At 35.4% G+C, this 18093-nt stretch overlaps 1 protein-coding gene across 1 annotated transcript in view; it reads left to right on the top strand.

Annotated features, from left to right (window-relative positions):
* LOC131062304 (trafficking protein particle complex II-specific subunit 130 homolog) overlaps positions 1-18093 on the top strand; it is a 206542-nt gene that overhangs the window by 40079 nt on the left and 148370 nt on the right. The window contains exons 4-5 of the mRNA XM_057995932.2: positions 9277-9460; positions 9645-9735. Of these exons, the coding sequence (XP_057851915.2) occupies positions 9277-9460; positions 9645-9735 (275 nt within the window). The remainder of the gene's footprint in view (positions 1-9276; positions 9461-9644; positions 9736-18093) is intronic.

Consider the following 18093-nt stretch of genomic DNA (forward strand, 5'->3'; position numbering starts at 1 on the left):
AGAGTGCATGGATGTCCTTTACCTCCATACATGTTGCCGAGGTACCCGACAGACATAATTGTGTTACTTGAAGTAACAAGGCAGTTGGCAGCATATGTGAAGGCATTCAGACACAAACATCAGAATGGAGTCCAGGTACCTATTATTTTGGGTAATTCAGTTGAGGTATGTCCTAATGTCTTAGCCATGGATGACGCAGAGAAGGAGTTAGCCTTGTATTCTTTTTCATCTTTTGCTTGGAGAGAGAGCTTTGATCCACATGGACATTTAGAGGAGACGGTCGGTAGAAGATTTAGACATGAGCACCAAATTGAAGATTTTATGATGAACCTCCTAGATGATCTTGAAGTGAAACGTAAGATACATTCTAGATTGCCTTTGGATTTCATCAGGAAATGTAGGATTTACAGAGTGGCCGACCAAGCTCAGGACAACGGCAGGCACATCCAGTCTTCCTATGATAGAGAAAGCAAAACAATAAGATTGGATTGGAATGAGCCCGAGGCCGTGGATTTAGATGATTTGATGGCACCAGTCTTGTCTTGTACTCGCAGATGGGTAGACGTTCAGCATCAGAAGTTGAGAGAACAAGGCATAGCTATGTCTTTTACTTTGGAAGAAAAACCAGCCGAAGGTGGAGCAAGCGTGAGTGAAGGCAATCCTAATCCTAGGAATTCAGGTGAAGGTAACCTTCGATGTGCCAGTGAGGGCAATCTCCATTCGAGAGGTTCAAAGAGAAAGGAAAGATCAGAAAAGAAGGAGTCTTCCAAGAAAAAGCAAGGTGCCAACAAAGATCAAACACCAGGTACTTCTTCCAGACCGGAAAATAGAACAGTTCGAGTGGAAGAGTCCATGGAGTCGATGGTATAGAATGACAGACAGGAGGAAGGACAGACACAGCATGTTTCGTCAGATGGATCTCTCCAAGATTATGAGTTAGAAGAAGATAATGAAGTAACATCTCCTCCCAGACAAGAAGAAATAGTACATAAAGAAATTCAAGTTCAAGAGACAAGATCGAATATCCCAGATTGGTTGAAGGAAAGATTAACCAAGGTGATCGTAATTGAGGACGAGGACAATGCAATTGACTTAGAGAGCCTTGTTGGACGTTCACATATGACAACAGAGAAGAAGAAGGCTACAAAGATGTCCAAGATGATTCGAGATGAGACTGGGTCTAGAAAACTGCAGATAGCTACACCGGCAGCAGATAAATATGAGGGTGAGATCCTAGCAGAGGATTATGATATACAGACTTTTGAGTTAGGACCATCCACAGCAGAGCAGACTTTAGATGATGCCACCGACACATTTGAGGCATTGAAGGACAAGCTTAGAGAAGAAGTGGAAAAGAATAGAAAGCTTGAGAGAGAGGTCGGTGCATGGAGGACATATTTCAGTCACATCAACGAGCCTTTGGGACGTCAGGATCCAGTTAGATCACCAGTGCAGGCATTGCCCCTTCAATCGATCAATGAAGCAGAAAGATTCAGGAACCTGGTCCAGCGTACATGTAGTTGGATGGATAGATCTCATACAGTGGCCATAGAGTTTGTTACAAGGATGTCGAAGATCATTCATCAGGCTATCCAAGTTCTTGAGATTATCCACAGATTGATGGCAACAGTAGCTGCATTTGCCCATACCAAGGACGTTGTCATCCCTGTCTTGAAAATAATAAGACATACATCCAGAAGAATTTTAGCGCAGGAGAGGATCTTAGAAGGTGATTCTCACAGTTTGTTTCAGTGGTCAACCTTACTCCATATAAAGAGTGTTCTCTTCGAGGACATCAGTGTTAGATGTGGTCAAGTTGAGGAGGTGATCAATCCGATCCAGGACAGAGTATTTGAGGTACTTCGTACCATTCTTGGCAGAAGGATCGAGCTCGAGACAGATGTGGATATCCAGGAATTTGAGGATAGAATCAAGATCATCTTTCGCAAGGACGCAGATGTTACAGATGAGCAGTATGATCAAATGTATGCCACCATGCTCCTGATTGATAGAACGAAGGAACTTGAACCTACTTGGGACGCAGCTCTTCTAGATGTATTCGATCAGGTCATCCACTTAGAAGAGAGTATCAAGAATCTTCCCGAGATTGCAATCACAGAAATCGAAGGAATCGTGACAAAATTCATTGCATATGCTAAGAAAGAGAATTGGAAAGAGAATAAGATTCTAGATGAAAGGTTGTTACAGATGACATGACATCTTATTTCTCATTGGTTGATACCTCCTAGATTTTTGTGCCGAATTTAATATTTGGCTATGCATTTAATATTGTTCAGTAAAAAGGAGGTCATTTGTAACAAACCCTAGTTAGGGTCTAGGTGTCATGATCTTGTCCGTTGATTTATTTTCAATCTGGACCTTTCATTGTAACTGGGGATGCTATTTATACCCCCATTTTTCATTTCATTTGGTAATAGTTAATAGTCGAATAGTCAGATAAGAGTGAAATAGAGAGATTAGAGTTAGAAGCAATTTTTATTTTGTAGCAAGATTGAGTCTTGAAGAGAGAAATTCAAGCAATTGTTGTATATGATGACTTGGAAATCAATAAAATATTGAAGTTATGGTGTTTTGTTGCAAATTTCTTAAGTTATCTTCATGGTTGTTGGATGTACTTGAATCACGCTGTATCAAAGTAGTTTGTTAATTTGAAAGACTAAGTGTGGGATTTGATATTTGGTAGGATTCGCAATCCAAACCACTAGCTTCTTGCTGATTGTAGGAACGCCTTGCGTGGTCGACTGGAGAACATTTTGAGTCCTTAACCTTCAAGCATTTTCGTATCTAGGATATGTACCTTCGTAGTAGTGTCCTTGGTCTTTGATGCATTGAACATCATTATTACCTTAGAATATCGCACTAATTTCAATTGAGTTGTTATCTTATGGCAAAATTGAAGTTGGTTGAGTCTTGCCAAGTCTCGTCCATGCTAAGTCATTCATAGGGTTAGGCTAGATTAGACCTCTTAAACCCTATCTTTTGCTTTTTTTTTGAAAGTTCCTTTAGTTTAGTAAAATCTTCGAGCTTTGAATACGTAAGACCCCTTGGAGGAAACAGCAAATCACATCATACCACTAAAAAGCTTGTCCACACGTGGAGACCCCACTAAAAGAACCTTGGAGTCCATCTAACTGATCCTTTTTGCAGATCTTCAGCAGTTAGAGACTATTTTCTCAAGAGAGGATAAGATGCCTATTGGTATTTTATTCTGTGTATGATTGTGTATAAAATACACGTCAACAGGACCCTCTCTCACATCCTTTCCACATTGCGGATCTCAGTGGCAAGCTCACATTAACAGTTTTCTTTCTACTACCAGCATTTCTTGAGCCTTAAATGTTGGGGGGATTCCTTGCGGCATTGGTTACCTCCTAGGATTTTCCACCCTGTTCCCTTTGTATCTGGACTTTACTCAGTGAGCATTTTCAGATTCTGCTTATGTTGCCTAGATTCTACATTGCTGATTGTGTTTAATTTGATTTGATCATCTATAGAATACTTGTTGACACTGGTAGAATTGTGAGATTAGTTTTCATCAGACTTGAAAATTATTCTTGGTTTTTGATGACTGCAATTTGTTTTGATCATCGAAGAGGAGACATGAATCTTTTGAACTAATTTCTTAATCTCAGACATGGTATCAACATTATCATTTTTCATCTCTTTGAACACCTCAACTCCATTTTCCAGATCTCAACTCTGAATTTGATAGTTTCAATTTATCTGTAAGATGATTATTTACGAGCTTCTTTGATGGAGGCAAAGTTTGGGGTTTTTATCAAACTACAAAACTTAGTACCTACAAACAACAATTTCACATACAAAAACCAAATTAACAGCCAACAAATTTTCAATTCATTACTATGCTATGCCTCTGTGCCTGCACTTAATTCTTTTGTTTTTCCTTTGAAATTTTAATTTTCTTCTGCCTGTCAATAATCAACGCCTGTCTCTCTTCTCTCTATGCATTTACTTTTGTTTTATACTCTCCAGCCACACCTCCACGTCACCTTCCACTGGTCTTTATTTTTTATTTTTCAGAATTTCTTTGTGCTGAGCGTTCACATTTCCCAGCCACCTCTATTCTACTTTTCTCTGTTCTTTTTTTTTTGTTTTCCAATTTTCCAATCGTCCTTGCTGTGCCACTCTGATTATTCCCTTTCCATGCTTCCTCTGTTCTTGTTTATAATTTCTCTTAAATGCCTCTTTTAACGTGTCACTTCACTTCTGCTTCTTTTCCTGAAAGGTCTCTTTGCCTTCCTCTTTTTCCTGGTGCCATGTTTCTTTTTTGGCTGCACCTTTTCAATTTTTGAAAATTTCCCATGCCTCTCGATTCACCAATTTCCTTTCTTGTTTGTTCTTAAAAAAAAAGTAATACCAAACTGTTTGAATTCCATTCCTTTTATCCTTCCCAGCTGTGCCACTATGGAGTGCATATTTAATATAACAAAAAATCCATTTAACTAAATTGATTTAGAGATCAATATCCGGTGGCAGAAAAACATGGAAAAATGGCTTTTTTGACATAATTTATGATTGTTTGCATATTTTCACCTAGAAATTGGCTACATTGTATGAAACAAACTCATAAAGCTTCCTATAAAATCATTTTACTCCAGTTTTTATGAAACTCTAGCATTAATTGTTTTTGTAATCTACTACGCAAACAATGAAATTTTGATTTCTTCCAATTGGTAAAGAATCCTGCCATTAAAACTTGCCACATTGAGCAAAATGAAGGTAAGTTACTGGTTCAGGTTTGAGTTCGATGATTCGGTTCACTGGTTTGGTCAAAATTTTTTGGGTTTGGGTTCGTCAATAGAAAAACATATAAAAATCGGAAATATATACATATTCACAGCAGTAATTAAGTTCAAAATACACCAACATAGTAATAGTTAAATAACACAGCAAAATAGTAAATACACCACCATATTAATAGTTAAATATTAGTCAAACTCGAAGTTCATGATATATGTTAAACTTAAAAGTTAAAAAAATAATAATGTCAAGTGTCAACAATCACCCATCATTGATCATTAATCAAATTTCATATGGGTCATCAAAAATAGCATCATCATCATCCATATTAGATGACTATCTTCCCGTAGGTCATTTGACTTGGGTTTACTTGACATGACAATCATTTGTGATTATGATCTCTATAGACTGTAGTCTTGTGACATTTTGGAGGTAACGATTTGGTGACTATCATATCCATGGCTCTTCATAGAACACTGTGATAGATAGGATACTCTTCATAGAACACTATGATCTCGCGTTTGATACAACTATCATTTGAAGTTTACTATCACTCTCATGATTGCTTCCTTGTACATGTCTTTGTTTGGTGCTGTATCACAAGGTCTTTATGCATATTAAGACTGCTGTTTTTTGAGTTTATAGGACCTTGGAGTGTGTCAAGAATTTGGATAAGGCTTAAGGTATCCTTAAAGTTTTGATCTGACCCTAAGGTTTTAACATGGTTCTAACCCTTGGTCACTATTATGTACAGATCACTGCCCTGACACACTTGATAGAATGCTGAAAGCAGTCATTTGATACTCTGGCAGACACAGTATACTGTCGTTAACAATGATAAACATGATTCATGCATTGTTATAAATTTGATTTCATTATAGATTGAGAATTGAATATGCAAGAGTTTTTTGATTTATATTAGACCTTCCATTTTTTTTCTAGCATAACAACCTGGTGATTATTCCTTGATGCCATGGTTTTGACAATCTTTTTACCACTGCTATAGATGGATACCTTACAATAAAAAGTAAAAAAAATATTAAAATTACCCAAATTCACTGGCTAGACGCATCTGGAGGTGAAATTTGGCTTGGGTTCGCCTAGGTTTGTCCGGGCCGAATACACAGGGGATTGGACCAGGACCCTGAACCCGGTTCGGACTGGACTGGGACCCGGTTTTGCCTACAGTTGAACTAGTAACAGAGAAATGAAGTCACAAACACTCTTAAAATGGTTGAGCTCCAGCCCTCATGAATATTGAGATATAATTGTTCCAGTGAAACTAGTGGCTGAACCAGGGGATCGCCTTTAGGCAAAATCTTCACATTTGCGAATTTGACTCAGACTAGAAGTTCTTTGATATAGCAAGGTGCCAAGAGCAACAAAACAAACCAAAACTGAAAATAAAACAAATAAATATCTCTGGGTAATGCAGGATTGCCTGTGGACCTAGACTCCTGCATCATTCTTTGAAATATCCACCTGTGATTTGCTTCTCGACTTGAGTTTTAGATATCTCTTTGACATCAGGAAGGAAAATTTCCCATGAAGCAATTTCTTCTTCAAATTTGTTTTTCATATCCTTTTTTTTTCTTTCTTTCTTTCAATCCTCTTTTTAATGGCTCCTGTACCCACAATTTTGTATACCGTCCTTACTTGCTGATCCTTTCAACTTGTAGGGTAATATTTGTGTCCGTACATATATCCACAGATTAGATGAGTCAAGATTACCTTTGAATCTATGATAAGGCTCAAATGTTGAATATATAACCTCCCAATTGAAGTCAGCATCTTTGACCATCCTAATCGTTGTTGGTTGTACAACCATATGAAGCTGTTGATCTGGCCCTGTCTGCTGAACTTCCCTAGTGTAATTTCCTGTGTTGGATGGTTGGATGGCATCATATCTACTTTGACTTTGTTAACTACTGGTGTGCTTATTTCTGCAAACATCCAAGATCAGCCACATAAATGATGCATTGCCTTTTTGTCTTTTAGATGGTTTTGATTCAGTGATCAAAGATATTGCATTAAAATCAGAGACAACCTTTACTGCTACTGACTATTTATTCTAGCTAGTCATGTGTGAAAGAGGCATATTCTTTTGTGGAAACATTGAAATTAGGGGAAGAAGGTGCCTGTTTTGAAGAATCAATATTGATGCGCTGTGCACCAATCTATTGGGATGATCGGGACACCACAGGGCCAAATTGGCCATATTGGTTACCATGCGATGCTCAATGAACTACACTGGATGGCTGCTTTCGATGAGGATGAGTGTTACAGTTGGCTGTTATGATCTATATGAATTTCTGGTGTCAAGGGTTGGATTACCACCTATGTTATCTATCGGAGTGCATGTGGAGGATTGTCTGAAGGTGTAGTAGAATTTTGAGTATGTTTTGGAGGGAAGATGCCAAATTTGGACAATTCCATTATTTCCTGTACATGGTGTATCGATTTTCTTCTTCTTCAGATTATTATCACCATCCTATCCTGCAGCATCTTCTGAAACATAGGTGACTCTAAGATTTCTGACTTGCAACTATGGGTCTTCATTTCGTACTGCAGGATCTAGTGGCATCTATGTTACCAGAAACGTAACAAGGAGCCTCAGTTTTGCATTCAAAGGCCAAAACACTTTTCTGGTTGCAAACAGCCCATTTCTAAGACATTTCAGTTGCAAAAATAAATCTGAAGAATGACGCCACCTCTCTCGTCTGCAATGCCTTGGTCTATCTTGCCCTAAACCATAACTTGGATAAATTTCTGGTAACATATGTGTCAATGACAACTGAAAACAAGTATATCTTTGGTTGCTAACCATTGTCAGAAACAAAGCTATGCCAGCCATCCGTGAAAGATACAGAAGCATCAGCATAACAGAAGTTTACTATGACTATTACATGCTGAGCTGAGATTCGTTCAGGTTTGCCAGATTGTTTTCAGTTCAGTATTCTTCCATCCCGTGTCAGCCCTAGGTCGCTATTATTTTAAAATGCAGGTCGTCACCTTTTGTTCTGCGGTTTTTCGACTTTCCCTCCGTTTTGAGTAGTTAAACTGAAGTTTCTTTTATTTTAAAAATTTATTTGAGAACTTTCAGGCATGAGTGTTGTTTGTTCTATCAGTACATTTATTCTGATTTCTTTTCCAATCCATCGAAATAACAAAATTTTTTAATTATGTTTTCAATAAAATTATATATATATATATATATATCTTATCCCCGACTTCTAAATATTCCGTTTCTCATCACGTTGCCATTGCCATTGCAATTTTTCGTTTCTCGTTTCTGGTAACATAGAGTGGCAGAGCCATGATCTCTTAATGAATCTCTTCCACCAGTAGCGGTAACCTTTTGGTACAATCCACAGTTCTCTTATCGAGCCACAGTAAAGTTTGATCAGCAGTTTTTCTGATTTGATCTTCAATTGATGACTCTCTTCCTTGAACTAGTCAACTCTAGGCAAATGTTTGATAAAGACCTACCTATAGAAGTGGATGGTCATTTCATGCTTGTCTTCCTCTTCAGTATTTTTTGCTAGGAACTCTTATCAAACGAAATTCCTGAATTTGATTAGGGATATTATTCTGTTATCACTGCACCTGACCTTTGCAATCCTTACAATCAACCCAGGAGTCTTTAAAGTATGGAGTATGCTTGTGATGACTCCCCAATGCAATTTCAATCTTTCTGCAAATATGAAAGGTTAGTTGTTTGTCATATGGCTTGAGCTTGTATCTTGAAATCACATACCAAATACACCTTGCTGCAAAGATGGTTTTATATGAGTAATGACTTTATTGTTTGAGAGTTGGACTCATGCCATATGTTTGCCTATTAACAATTTGACTTTATTTACAATATTCTGTCAACAGAAATTATCATTGACGTACTTAGGAAACCTGAGAGGTCAACTGTTGTAGTCACAAACTCTGGTACGTGTACTGTTGGGAATTTAGATATATCAATCTCTTCATTCTCTCGTTACAAACATTTCATAAAATTTCTTCTATTGAAGTCTCTTCTTAGGTCACAAGCTACAGAAGATGAAAGTATCATTGAAGCAGTCCAGTTGGTCAACTTGAGGATTGAATTAATGAATGGGATTGTTGGTTTAGAAAGCTCCTCCCCATTCAAAATTAAGAAGATTTGCTTGTGAGCAACAGCATAAACCAAGTTGGAAGTCATGGAGACATGTGCATCAGTGTGAAGTTCATAAAGTTTCTTGTGAATTGAATGGCCAATAATTGTACCCAATTCTGTAATCTATTTTCTAGACAGGATGGTGGAAATTAATGTACACATCCATGGATGAAACTAGTGGGATTTGTTGTTGAATATTTTTTAGATGAAGGTTTAAAAGGCAAACATAGTTAAATATTCAATTTTAGATTCCTTTTTTCTCTTTTAGTCTTGTGTTTCCATGTTTATCTAACCTTTTTCAATTTCAGACTGAATGTTATGTTTCTATTCCTGATATTCCTGTACAGGTGTTGCAAACTAGATATACATGCAGCTGAAGCAGCTTTTTGGGAAGATGTTGAGGCTAAGATGCTAGAATGCATCAGAAATGCATTGGATAAACGTGTTATATTTTATGAAGAGGAAATTCGTAAGCTCAGTGAAAACCGTTTCATGCCAGTATGGAACTTTTGCAATTTTTTCATTCTTAAGGTATTTACTATTTAGTTATTGTTGTTTATTTGTTGCCAGTATGTTTATCTTGTAATCAACAATGCAAAGACAGCATTTAATAACCGAAAATCAATAACAATTTACCTTTCAGATAGTGAATAAGAAAGTTTAAATGTTTGTGCTCATACCATTCAGAATAACCAGCCTTGATTAATTCATGCAGGAGAGTTTGGCATTTATGTTTGAGATGTCACAGCTCCATGATGATGCATTGCGTGAATATGATGAATTGGAACTCTGCTACTTAGAAACAGGTTTCTACTCATTATTTTGTGGTGATTTAATGTTGAAAGTTGAAGTCTTTGTGTATTGTAGTTAATGGCAAAGAACATAGGTAAATATTCCTTCTCATAGGAATATTTTTTATATATTTTATATATTGCAATAATGAAAAGGTATAAATTTGCTTCTTCCTTTGTCAAAGTTTGTGCTACATCCTATGTTTTTTTCAAAGTAGCTGTTATTGTAATTCTCGGAGTTTAAAGAAGTCACTTGAATCTACTATAGCACATTAATTGGTTGCTGACATGCACATTTTTTTCTATATTTTTTATGCTCTTTGCATGAGCTGTCATTACACTGTTGAATTTTATGAAATGTTTTTGAAAGCACAATTTTTGTACATTTCTTACGTTTTACCTGCAGAACATTTCCTTTCTATTGTGGTTCCTCATAAATTTATAACCCAAGCTATTGTTCAAGTTATAATGTAAGGTGGATTGTTCTGCAAAAAAAATCTTGGTTTTCTCCATGCATATGGAGAGATGTATAAGTATGCAGACATCCATGTACACTTAGGCAAGACAAGAACATGATCAACAATTTTGTTTGTAAAATGGTTCATCTGCTGTAATAATGAAGGCCATGGTAATGCTGATAATTAATTAGAGCTGCTTCTTAAACAGTTGTGGTCAACAGATTCTGCACAATCTTTGTGGATTCATCAAACATATTCTTTTCATCAAGGTTTGATTCTTTTGCTGTAATAGTCTGTCAACTGATGTGAGAATATCCTCTTTAGGGTGGGTAATTATTCAAGTAAGTTCTCAATCCTTAGTCATGAGGCTCAGAATCAACAAGAAAACATGGCCACTGTTTTGCATTTGAGAAAAACGTCGGCGAAGTATAAAATCATTTAGTAAATGATATTTCACATTTTCTTTTTCATCCAAAACAATTAACTTCAATGTCATAGGAATGTGATCAAATACATTTTAGCATATTAGTTCTTCTCAGGATGTGATTAATAATGCTATTAAATGAAGCAAAGTGTTTACTCCCTACGGTGTGGTATTCTCAGAATACCAGAAGTAAACAGAAACTAATAGGTACATGAATAGCAACAACATAAATGAATCACAGAATAATTATGGCAGAAAGATATAGCTTTGTTTCCACATGTAAACTGAATACCACAATAGTGATCTTGTTCCCGCTACAATATAACATATATGTAACACCTGGCTGTTGGCGGAGATACCAACCGTTGGCAACTACCAACCCCTATGGGAACATTACATTGCCATTTATTAAACTAACATAACAAAGTATTATTCATATGTCGGCAATTTATCGCCAACACAAAGAAGATATGATTTTTATATTGAAGTTCATTGAATTGCATAGTCCAAGCCTATGTCTAATACATTGAATTAAAAAACATAAGGGAAATAACATCTACTTCTAGCAACATGTATTGACCTGCTCCACCCCTCATTTTCCTCCTATAGGATCTGGATGTGGAAATAAATTAGTGTGGTAGCCTCTCTTTTCATGTGCTTATGCTTTTTCCTATATTATATAATGTTTTAATTGCTATTTTGCTGAGTTACCGGGTTCTCCTTTGGACCCCCCTGGTTCGAACTGGTTAGTGGTTCTGGGCCTAGTTCGACCAGGGTTCTTAAAACCCAGAGGTGGTTCGTCCTGGTTCGAACCCGGGCGAACCCAGGTCGAACCAAAGAGAACCACAAAGAACCCAAAGCGAACCCGGGCGTCTAGGCGGCCCAAAAAGTGATTTTTTATGGCAATTTTTTTTTTCAATTCCGCCTAGGTGGTTTGTCCTCTTTTTGCTGTTTGTACAAAATTTTCCATCAGTCGTGTATGTGCATGGCACACATGCGATAATTCCTCAACTTTCACCAATGGCAGCACCTATTCCACAAACTTAAACCTAGTTATGAACGATCTGTATCTTAATGCACCTAAAAATTCAGGGTTTAACACTTCTTCCCATGGCCAATCTCCCAGTAAGGTCTATGGTCTGCTCCAGTGCACTGGAACTATATCAGCAGATAGATGCTCAAAATGTGCAGTGGAAGCAAATAAAACCCTTGATGATCTTTGCCCCAACGACATAGGTGGGAAAATATGGTTTGATGACTGTTTCATGCACTATCACAATTCTAATTTCATTTCAAGACTAGATAATAAAAGAATTCTCTTGGTGAACACGATGGATAATACTAAAAGTAGATATGCTTTCGAGAACACAACCAGCAGCCTTTTGTCAAATCTGTCTGAGAAAGCTTACATCCCTGCAATTAAGCGTTTCGTTGCTAGTGGAACATTATATGGTTTAGTTCAGTGTTGGAGAGATATATTAGTACAAGATTACAGAACATGTTTGGCTAGAGCAAGAGCAAATCTGAGCAATTGTTGTTCTACAAAACAAGGAGCCCAGTTTCTGAGCACGAGTTGCAGGGCAAGATATGAGACCTACCCAATTGAAACCTACTATTGAGATAGGGATACTTGAATATTTTGTCATTTTGATATTAAACTTGATGTATATGATGCTATTATGGTATGATCATGATGCTATGATTACAAGTTTATGTTTGTTTTGTTGTTTATATGATGCTATGTTACATGCTAATTTTAATTTATGCTTATAGGCCGCACAAATATTAATATATATATATATAATTTACATGTTTTTGTACTAACGAACCCAAATGAACCCAAATGAACCCAAACCCCTTTTCAAAATTTTGCCGTACTGGCATACCGGTTCTTCGAACCCGAACCCTAACCGGCAAGCTGTTTTTAGTTGATGATGTTGCCTTGCTCACACTGCTAATAGTATACAAGGACAGTACTTGATGCTAATACTCATTGTTGTGAGCTCCATGAGTTTGTGATGAATTGTATTAAAACTAAGAGTGTGGTGTTAAATTTGTCTAGATATGCATTTTTCAGTTTTCAGATTTGATACAAAAAGGAGTTTGTAGAGATTACAATAGCTTACATATACATGGGAGTTATTTTGTGATCATTTTCTAGTTTTATGCTTGTCTAGTGTGTTTTGGCAAAGGCATATGCCTCCCCAAGATTTGTTTTCTTTTCTTTTACAAATACATTTCTAGCACATTACTTTGAAGTTGAGGCTCTTCAATTCATTTATTAAACATATGGCTCTGTATAGTTGTAATGTCCCCTTTTTGGGATTGCCCTAAATTTTGTCCTAAAATCACAAATTCCATTCATATAAGAAATATAAGATCATTAGAGGTATAACTTTAACATTTAAAATGCCTTTTAACAAGATAACCCCTGGTTTAAGTCCTGCAACCATATTTTTTTTGTTTTTGAGAAAAGGGGTAAAAATTTATTAATCAAAGAATAATAGTACAATAGCAAGAACCAGCTAGCCCATTAGCATGCCAAACAAGAGAAAAGAAAAGACCAACCAGTTAAAGCTCTCTCAAAACCTCTAAATAATCTCTCATGTCTTCCATAACCAGCTCTTCTAACATCCTTGAATGCTTTGTGGACAAGAGATTCCAGTCTCCAACATTGCACATCCCCATTTGCTCAGAAGCCCACTTCGCCAAACAATTTGCAACCTTGTTCCATTCCTGAGGAATGTGGCTGAATGTAACAGAGTCTAGAGAACTACAAAGTCTAAGAATCTGGTTGACCACTAAGGCAAATTTCCAATTCATTCCCTCCACCTGCTGCTTATTCAGCATATCAACAACTATCTGTGAATCTGATTCACAGATGATCTTTTTCCATCCAAGGGCACAACTTCTCTCTAAAGCAAAAAGAATAGCCAAAGCTTCCATAAAGTTATTGGTGTGTTGTCCTTTATAGAGAGAGAAGAAAATTTGGACAACCCCTAAATCATCCCTACTGCAACCATATAAAACAATATTGGGTATATATTTATATCATAGTAGCAAAAATCGTTTGGGGAATAAATTGACAAATCAAAAGTATAAGATTTTTTGAAAAAATCAGAAAGAAATTGGGAAAAAATCAGATAATTAAAAAATTAAATATTAATAATTTAAAAAAATTAAATAATTAAATTTGTTAATATTAAACAAATTAGTACTATATTTCTTAAATTTAATTTTGAATATTTGAATTTGTTAAATTATTAAAATTTCTTTAAATTTATATATAGTAAATTATAATTATTAAAAATTTAAATAATTTATAATAAATATTAAATATTGATAAGTTTAAATTTTAATTTACAAAATTAAATTTGTTAATATTAAAATAAAATAATATTATATTTCTTAAATTTAATTAATGTTCGAATATGTTAAATTTCATAAACTAATAGTTTATAAATTAAATTAAATATATTAAAATATTAAATTCTAATTTATTAAAAATAATATAAAATTTTAATATCTTAAACATTACAATTTTTTAACAAAAAATTAATGTAAATAAAATAAAATTATTAACTCTATTATTTAAAAAGTAAAAAAAAATTTAAATTAATAAATATTTGAATTTATTGTATCTTATAAATTAATAATTTAAAATTAAAATAAATATGAAAAAATTCTTAAAAATTTAATTAATAAAAAAACATTTAAATAAAAAAAGACTATTAAATTTCAATATTACAAATGTTAAAATTTTTAATAAATAAAATGAAATTACAAACTTATTAAAAAATTAGAAAGATACTTATATAATATTAAATTGAAATTAAAACATAAATTGTAAATTTAAAGAATAAATTTTTTTATACTTGCAAAAGCTTCCGCCAGATTATGGGAAAGTACTTGCAAAGTCTTAAGCCGTCGAAACTCTGCAGGCCAAAAAAATTGTGTTTAGCATTTTCGTCGGATTTAAATGCTTTTTTTTCGCAATTTTAAATCAATATAATGTGCACACTCCCAAACAAAGCTCGCGTGATGTCATGGCCGAAAAACGTCGGCGTCTACTTTAATATGAATTGTTGGCGCTTTATAGGGTTTTATGGGGGTCGCAGTTCACATCAAACTACATCGCGATGATTTCCGGTTTAAACGCACGTTTAGTCGCAACCTTAATGTGATTTTTAGCCGACTAATACGCTAAATAATCATTGACTAGCGATCAACAATTTTTAAGTAAAATCCGCGATTTTTATGGGGAATAAATCGTTGCTGGGTGCGATTCAATAAAAATCGCGATTAATTGGGCATTTTTGCAAACTTCTGGTTCTTTGAAATTCATAAATTTCAATTATTTCCATTAGGGTTAGTAATCACACAGATAAGTACAAATACATATATTAATCATAATCCATTAGTTAGGTCTAAATCATCCCTATTGCAACCATATTAAACAATATTGGATATATATTTATATAATTCATAAATTTCAATTATTTCCATTAGGGTTAGTGATCACACAGATAAGTACAAATACATATAATAATCATAATTCATTAGTTAGGTCTAATCACAATGGAGTTTGAATGAAGGAGCATGATAGGATTGGCCCAAAGCAATCTTCAAATTAAGCCTGAGAGCGGACACTCACCCTCTTGGCTCCAAGTGGTAGGCACATTGGACATCTAGCATGGAGTGGTCTACCCCCTATCCATGTTTCCTTATTCATCCTCTTGAGAGCATGATGGGTTTCACTCAAAGGTTTTCCCTACCAACCAATCCACACTATGGAGTCCCTTAGGAAATCATATAAGGCGCCTTGAGCCCGCCCCTTCCCATCAAGCTCAAGAGCACGGAATCAACATCTTGTCATTCCGCCTCCTTGCCCCACCCCTGTTGGCATACTTGATGGTACTCAATACTGCTGCCTCGCTATCATGTATTTCCATTCTCCCCTCCATAATGGGATGGTTAGTTGGATGAAGTGTTAAAGGGATCCTTATTAATATAGTTAATTATGCATGTATTAAAGGAAAAGGTAGCAAGAATGAATATATATAATAACAGTAATATGTATGCATATTACTTATTATTTCCAACTATTTACCAAGCACCTTGCAATTATCAAGACTGTTGGCCTCACGTTTAATTAATTCTGAACTGAGGTTCGATGTTCTCTTTATTTGCTGGGTATTGTTTGCTCCTTACGAAGGATCGATGTTCCTTATAAAACTGATTGCTTGATGTGTTTCCCGATCTGCATCTGCTCTGTATAGTAAGTCTTGATCTGTGCTGATTATGTGGTATTATCTGCTCTGTATAACGAGTCTTGATCTGATCACTAAATGTCTTACGGTCTGCATTTAGTACATCATTTGCTGATAATTATTATCATATATTCCTTATTATTATTGTAAGTTAATTGCTGCATATATAGATTATTGCTCTCTGTTCACTGCTCTGATAATTGCTGCCCATTATTTTTTTCCTGATGCCCTTGATGATCCTCAAAGACCTCTCTTTATACTATCCAAAGTGCCCTTTCACCTAACTTTTGCCTTGCTTAAAGTGCAGGTCGACCAGGTACAAAGAGTTGTTAATTTATTACTAATTAGTTTGCCCAAAATGGGTGCATATACCAAGAAGGGTGGTCAAACTCTTTACTAACCTAAACATTGGCGCCAACTTAATTTATTTCAAAGTTTATTTCAAATTGGGTCGGCTCATAAGAATTGCTAATTTATTGAATGCCATTATTAGAGGATTTGGTCGTTATAGCACATAGCTTAAAAATTGTTGCAAGTTTTTGTTGTCCTCTTTTTTGGATTTTCAAAAATGTGACAACCCCTACAAATTTTTGCTTAAAATGTGTCATTTTTGTCTCCAAGGCACGTTTTACAAGGTGCAAAACTCACATTTGTTAGTGTCAAATCATCAGGGGTTGTCTTTGCCATCGTTGTCCAAGTTTTGGAAAGTTTTGGCCTTCATTTTCCTAGTTTTCCGTGCAATTTTGGGTTTCAGAGTAGTCACTACAAGTTGGAGATTTTACTCTTAAGGCATGCTTTTCGAGGCAAAATTCTTGCTCCTTTCTGAACTGGACTAATCTTTGGTTCTTCGGTTTATCCTTGATCCATGTTTCAAATTTCATCGCATTCCAAGTTCATTTGCTATGTCGTTCCTTCAAATTCGGGTTTTTCCTCGTGATTGCAAGTGGGAAATTTTCCTTCTTTTGCAAGTTAGGAGTTTTCTTTTGTTTTTGTGTTTTAGGTTTTTTTTCAAGCAATTACAAGTGAACTTTGTAAAAGACTTGTAACTTGTAGCTTGCTTTTTATTTCCCATTTCCCCTTTTTGTCTTTTAAGTTGTTTGTAGGACCTTTTTGGACAAATTATAAGTGAATTTAAAAATACAAGTTTAATGAGAACTTGTAAGTTCTCATAAAAGTTCCTACTTTGTGCTTTTAAGTTGTAATAGGGTTTTTATTTCCCTATGACAAGTATTTATGAGTCTTTATGTTTTTAAGTTGTAATAGGGATTTTATTTCCCTATTACAAGTCGTTTTGTTCTTTCTTTTTGTGCTTATTTCTCCTAGAAACCCAAATTTGCACAAATGAAGGAAAAGTAATGTTTTTAACTTGCAAAGGGGATTCAGAAACCCGATTGCGTCTTTTTGAAGGGCATTTTTACTTGGAGTTGAAGGTGAAGAACCCGAATTGCATTCTTGCTTCCAAGAATCCGTTTTCTGTGGCTTTTCCCTTTGAATCCGGTTTGCAAGGAGTTGGGCGTTGAATGTAGAAGATGTGGGAGATTATTGCTCCTCCATTTTCTAGGCGTTTTTGCCATGTTTTGCCACGTTTTGAATCCCTCATTCAACGTATTTGCTGGTTCATTTGAATCCCTCTTGCAACGTGTTTTGGCTGGGCGTTTTTGCTTCTCCTTTCAAATGTGGAGAGTGAAAGCTCTTTGTGCGTTTTGCTTCTCCTTTCAAATGTGGAGAGTGAAAGCTCTTTGTGCGTTTTGCTTCTCTCCTCTTCATGCCGTTTTTGGAGGAGGTTGAATCAAAATCCGTTTTTGGCTTCTAAGGGTTTTCAACGGGTCTATTTATAGAGCTTTTTGGTTCTTCCCAAGCTCATTATTCTTTTCTAAGGGTGTTTTGATCAAGCAAGGTATGTATTTTCAGTTTTGTGTCTGTTTTCTTTTGGTTGTTTTAAATTCCTTGATTGATCATGCTTTGTAAATATTTGTTCTTGTTTGAATTCAGATTTGTATAAGATCTTCCCAAATTCCCAAGTTTTTGAATGCAATTTGTAGGTTGCATTGTTTTTCCCCCTTTTCTATTTTTCCTATGTACTTGTATTTGGGTTTTTAAAATCGGATTACAAGTGATTGTGTAATGTTGCTCTTCCCCTTTTGGTTGAAAAGAGTTAACATTCTTTTGCCAAATTTGCAATATTAAAAGTTGTTATGAAGCTCATTTTCTCTAAAATCGG

The sequence above is a fragment of the Cryptomeria japonica genome, chromosome 7, assembly GCF_030272615.1.
Source record: "Cryptomeria japonica chromosome 7, Sugi_1.0, whole genome shotgun sequence".
NCBI lineage: Eukaryota > Viridiplantae > Streptophyta > Pinopsida > Cupressales > Cupressaceae > Cryptomeria > Cryptomeria japonica.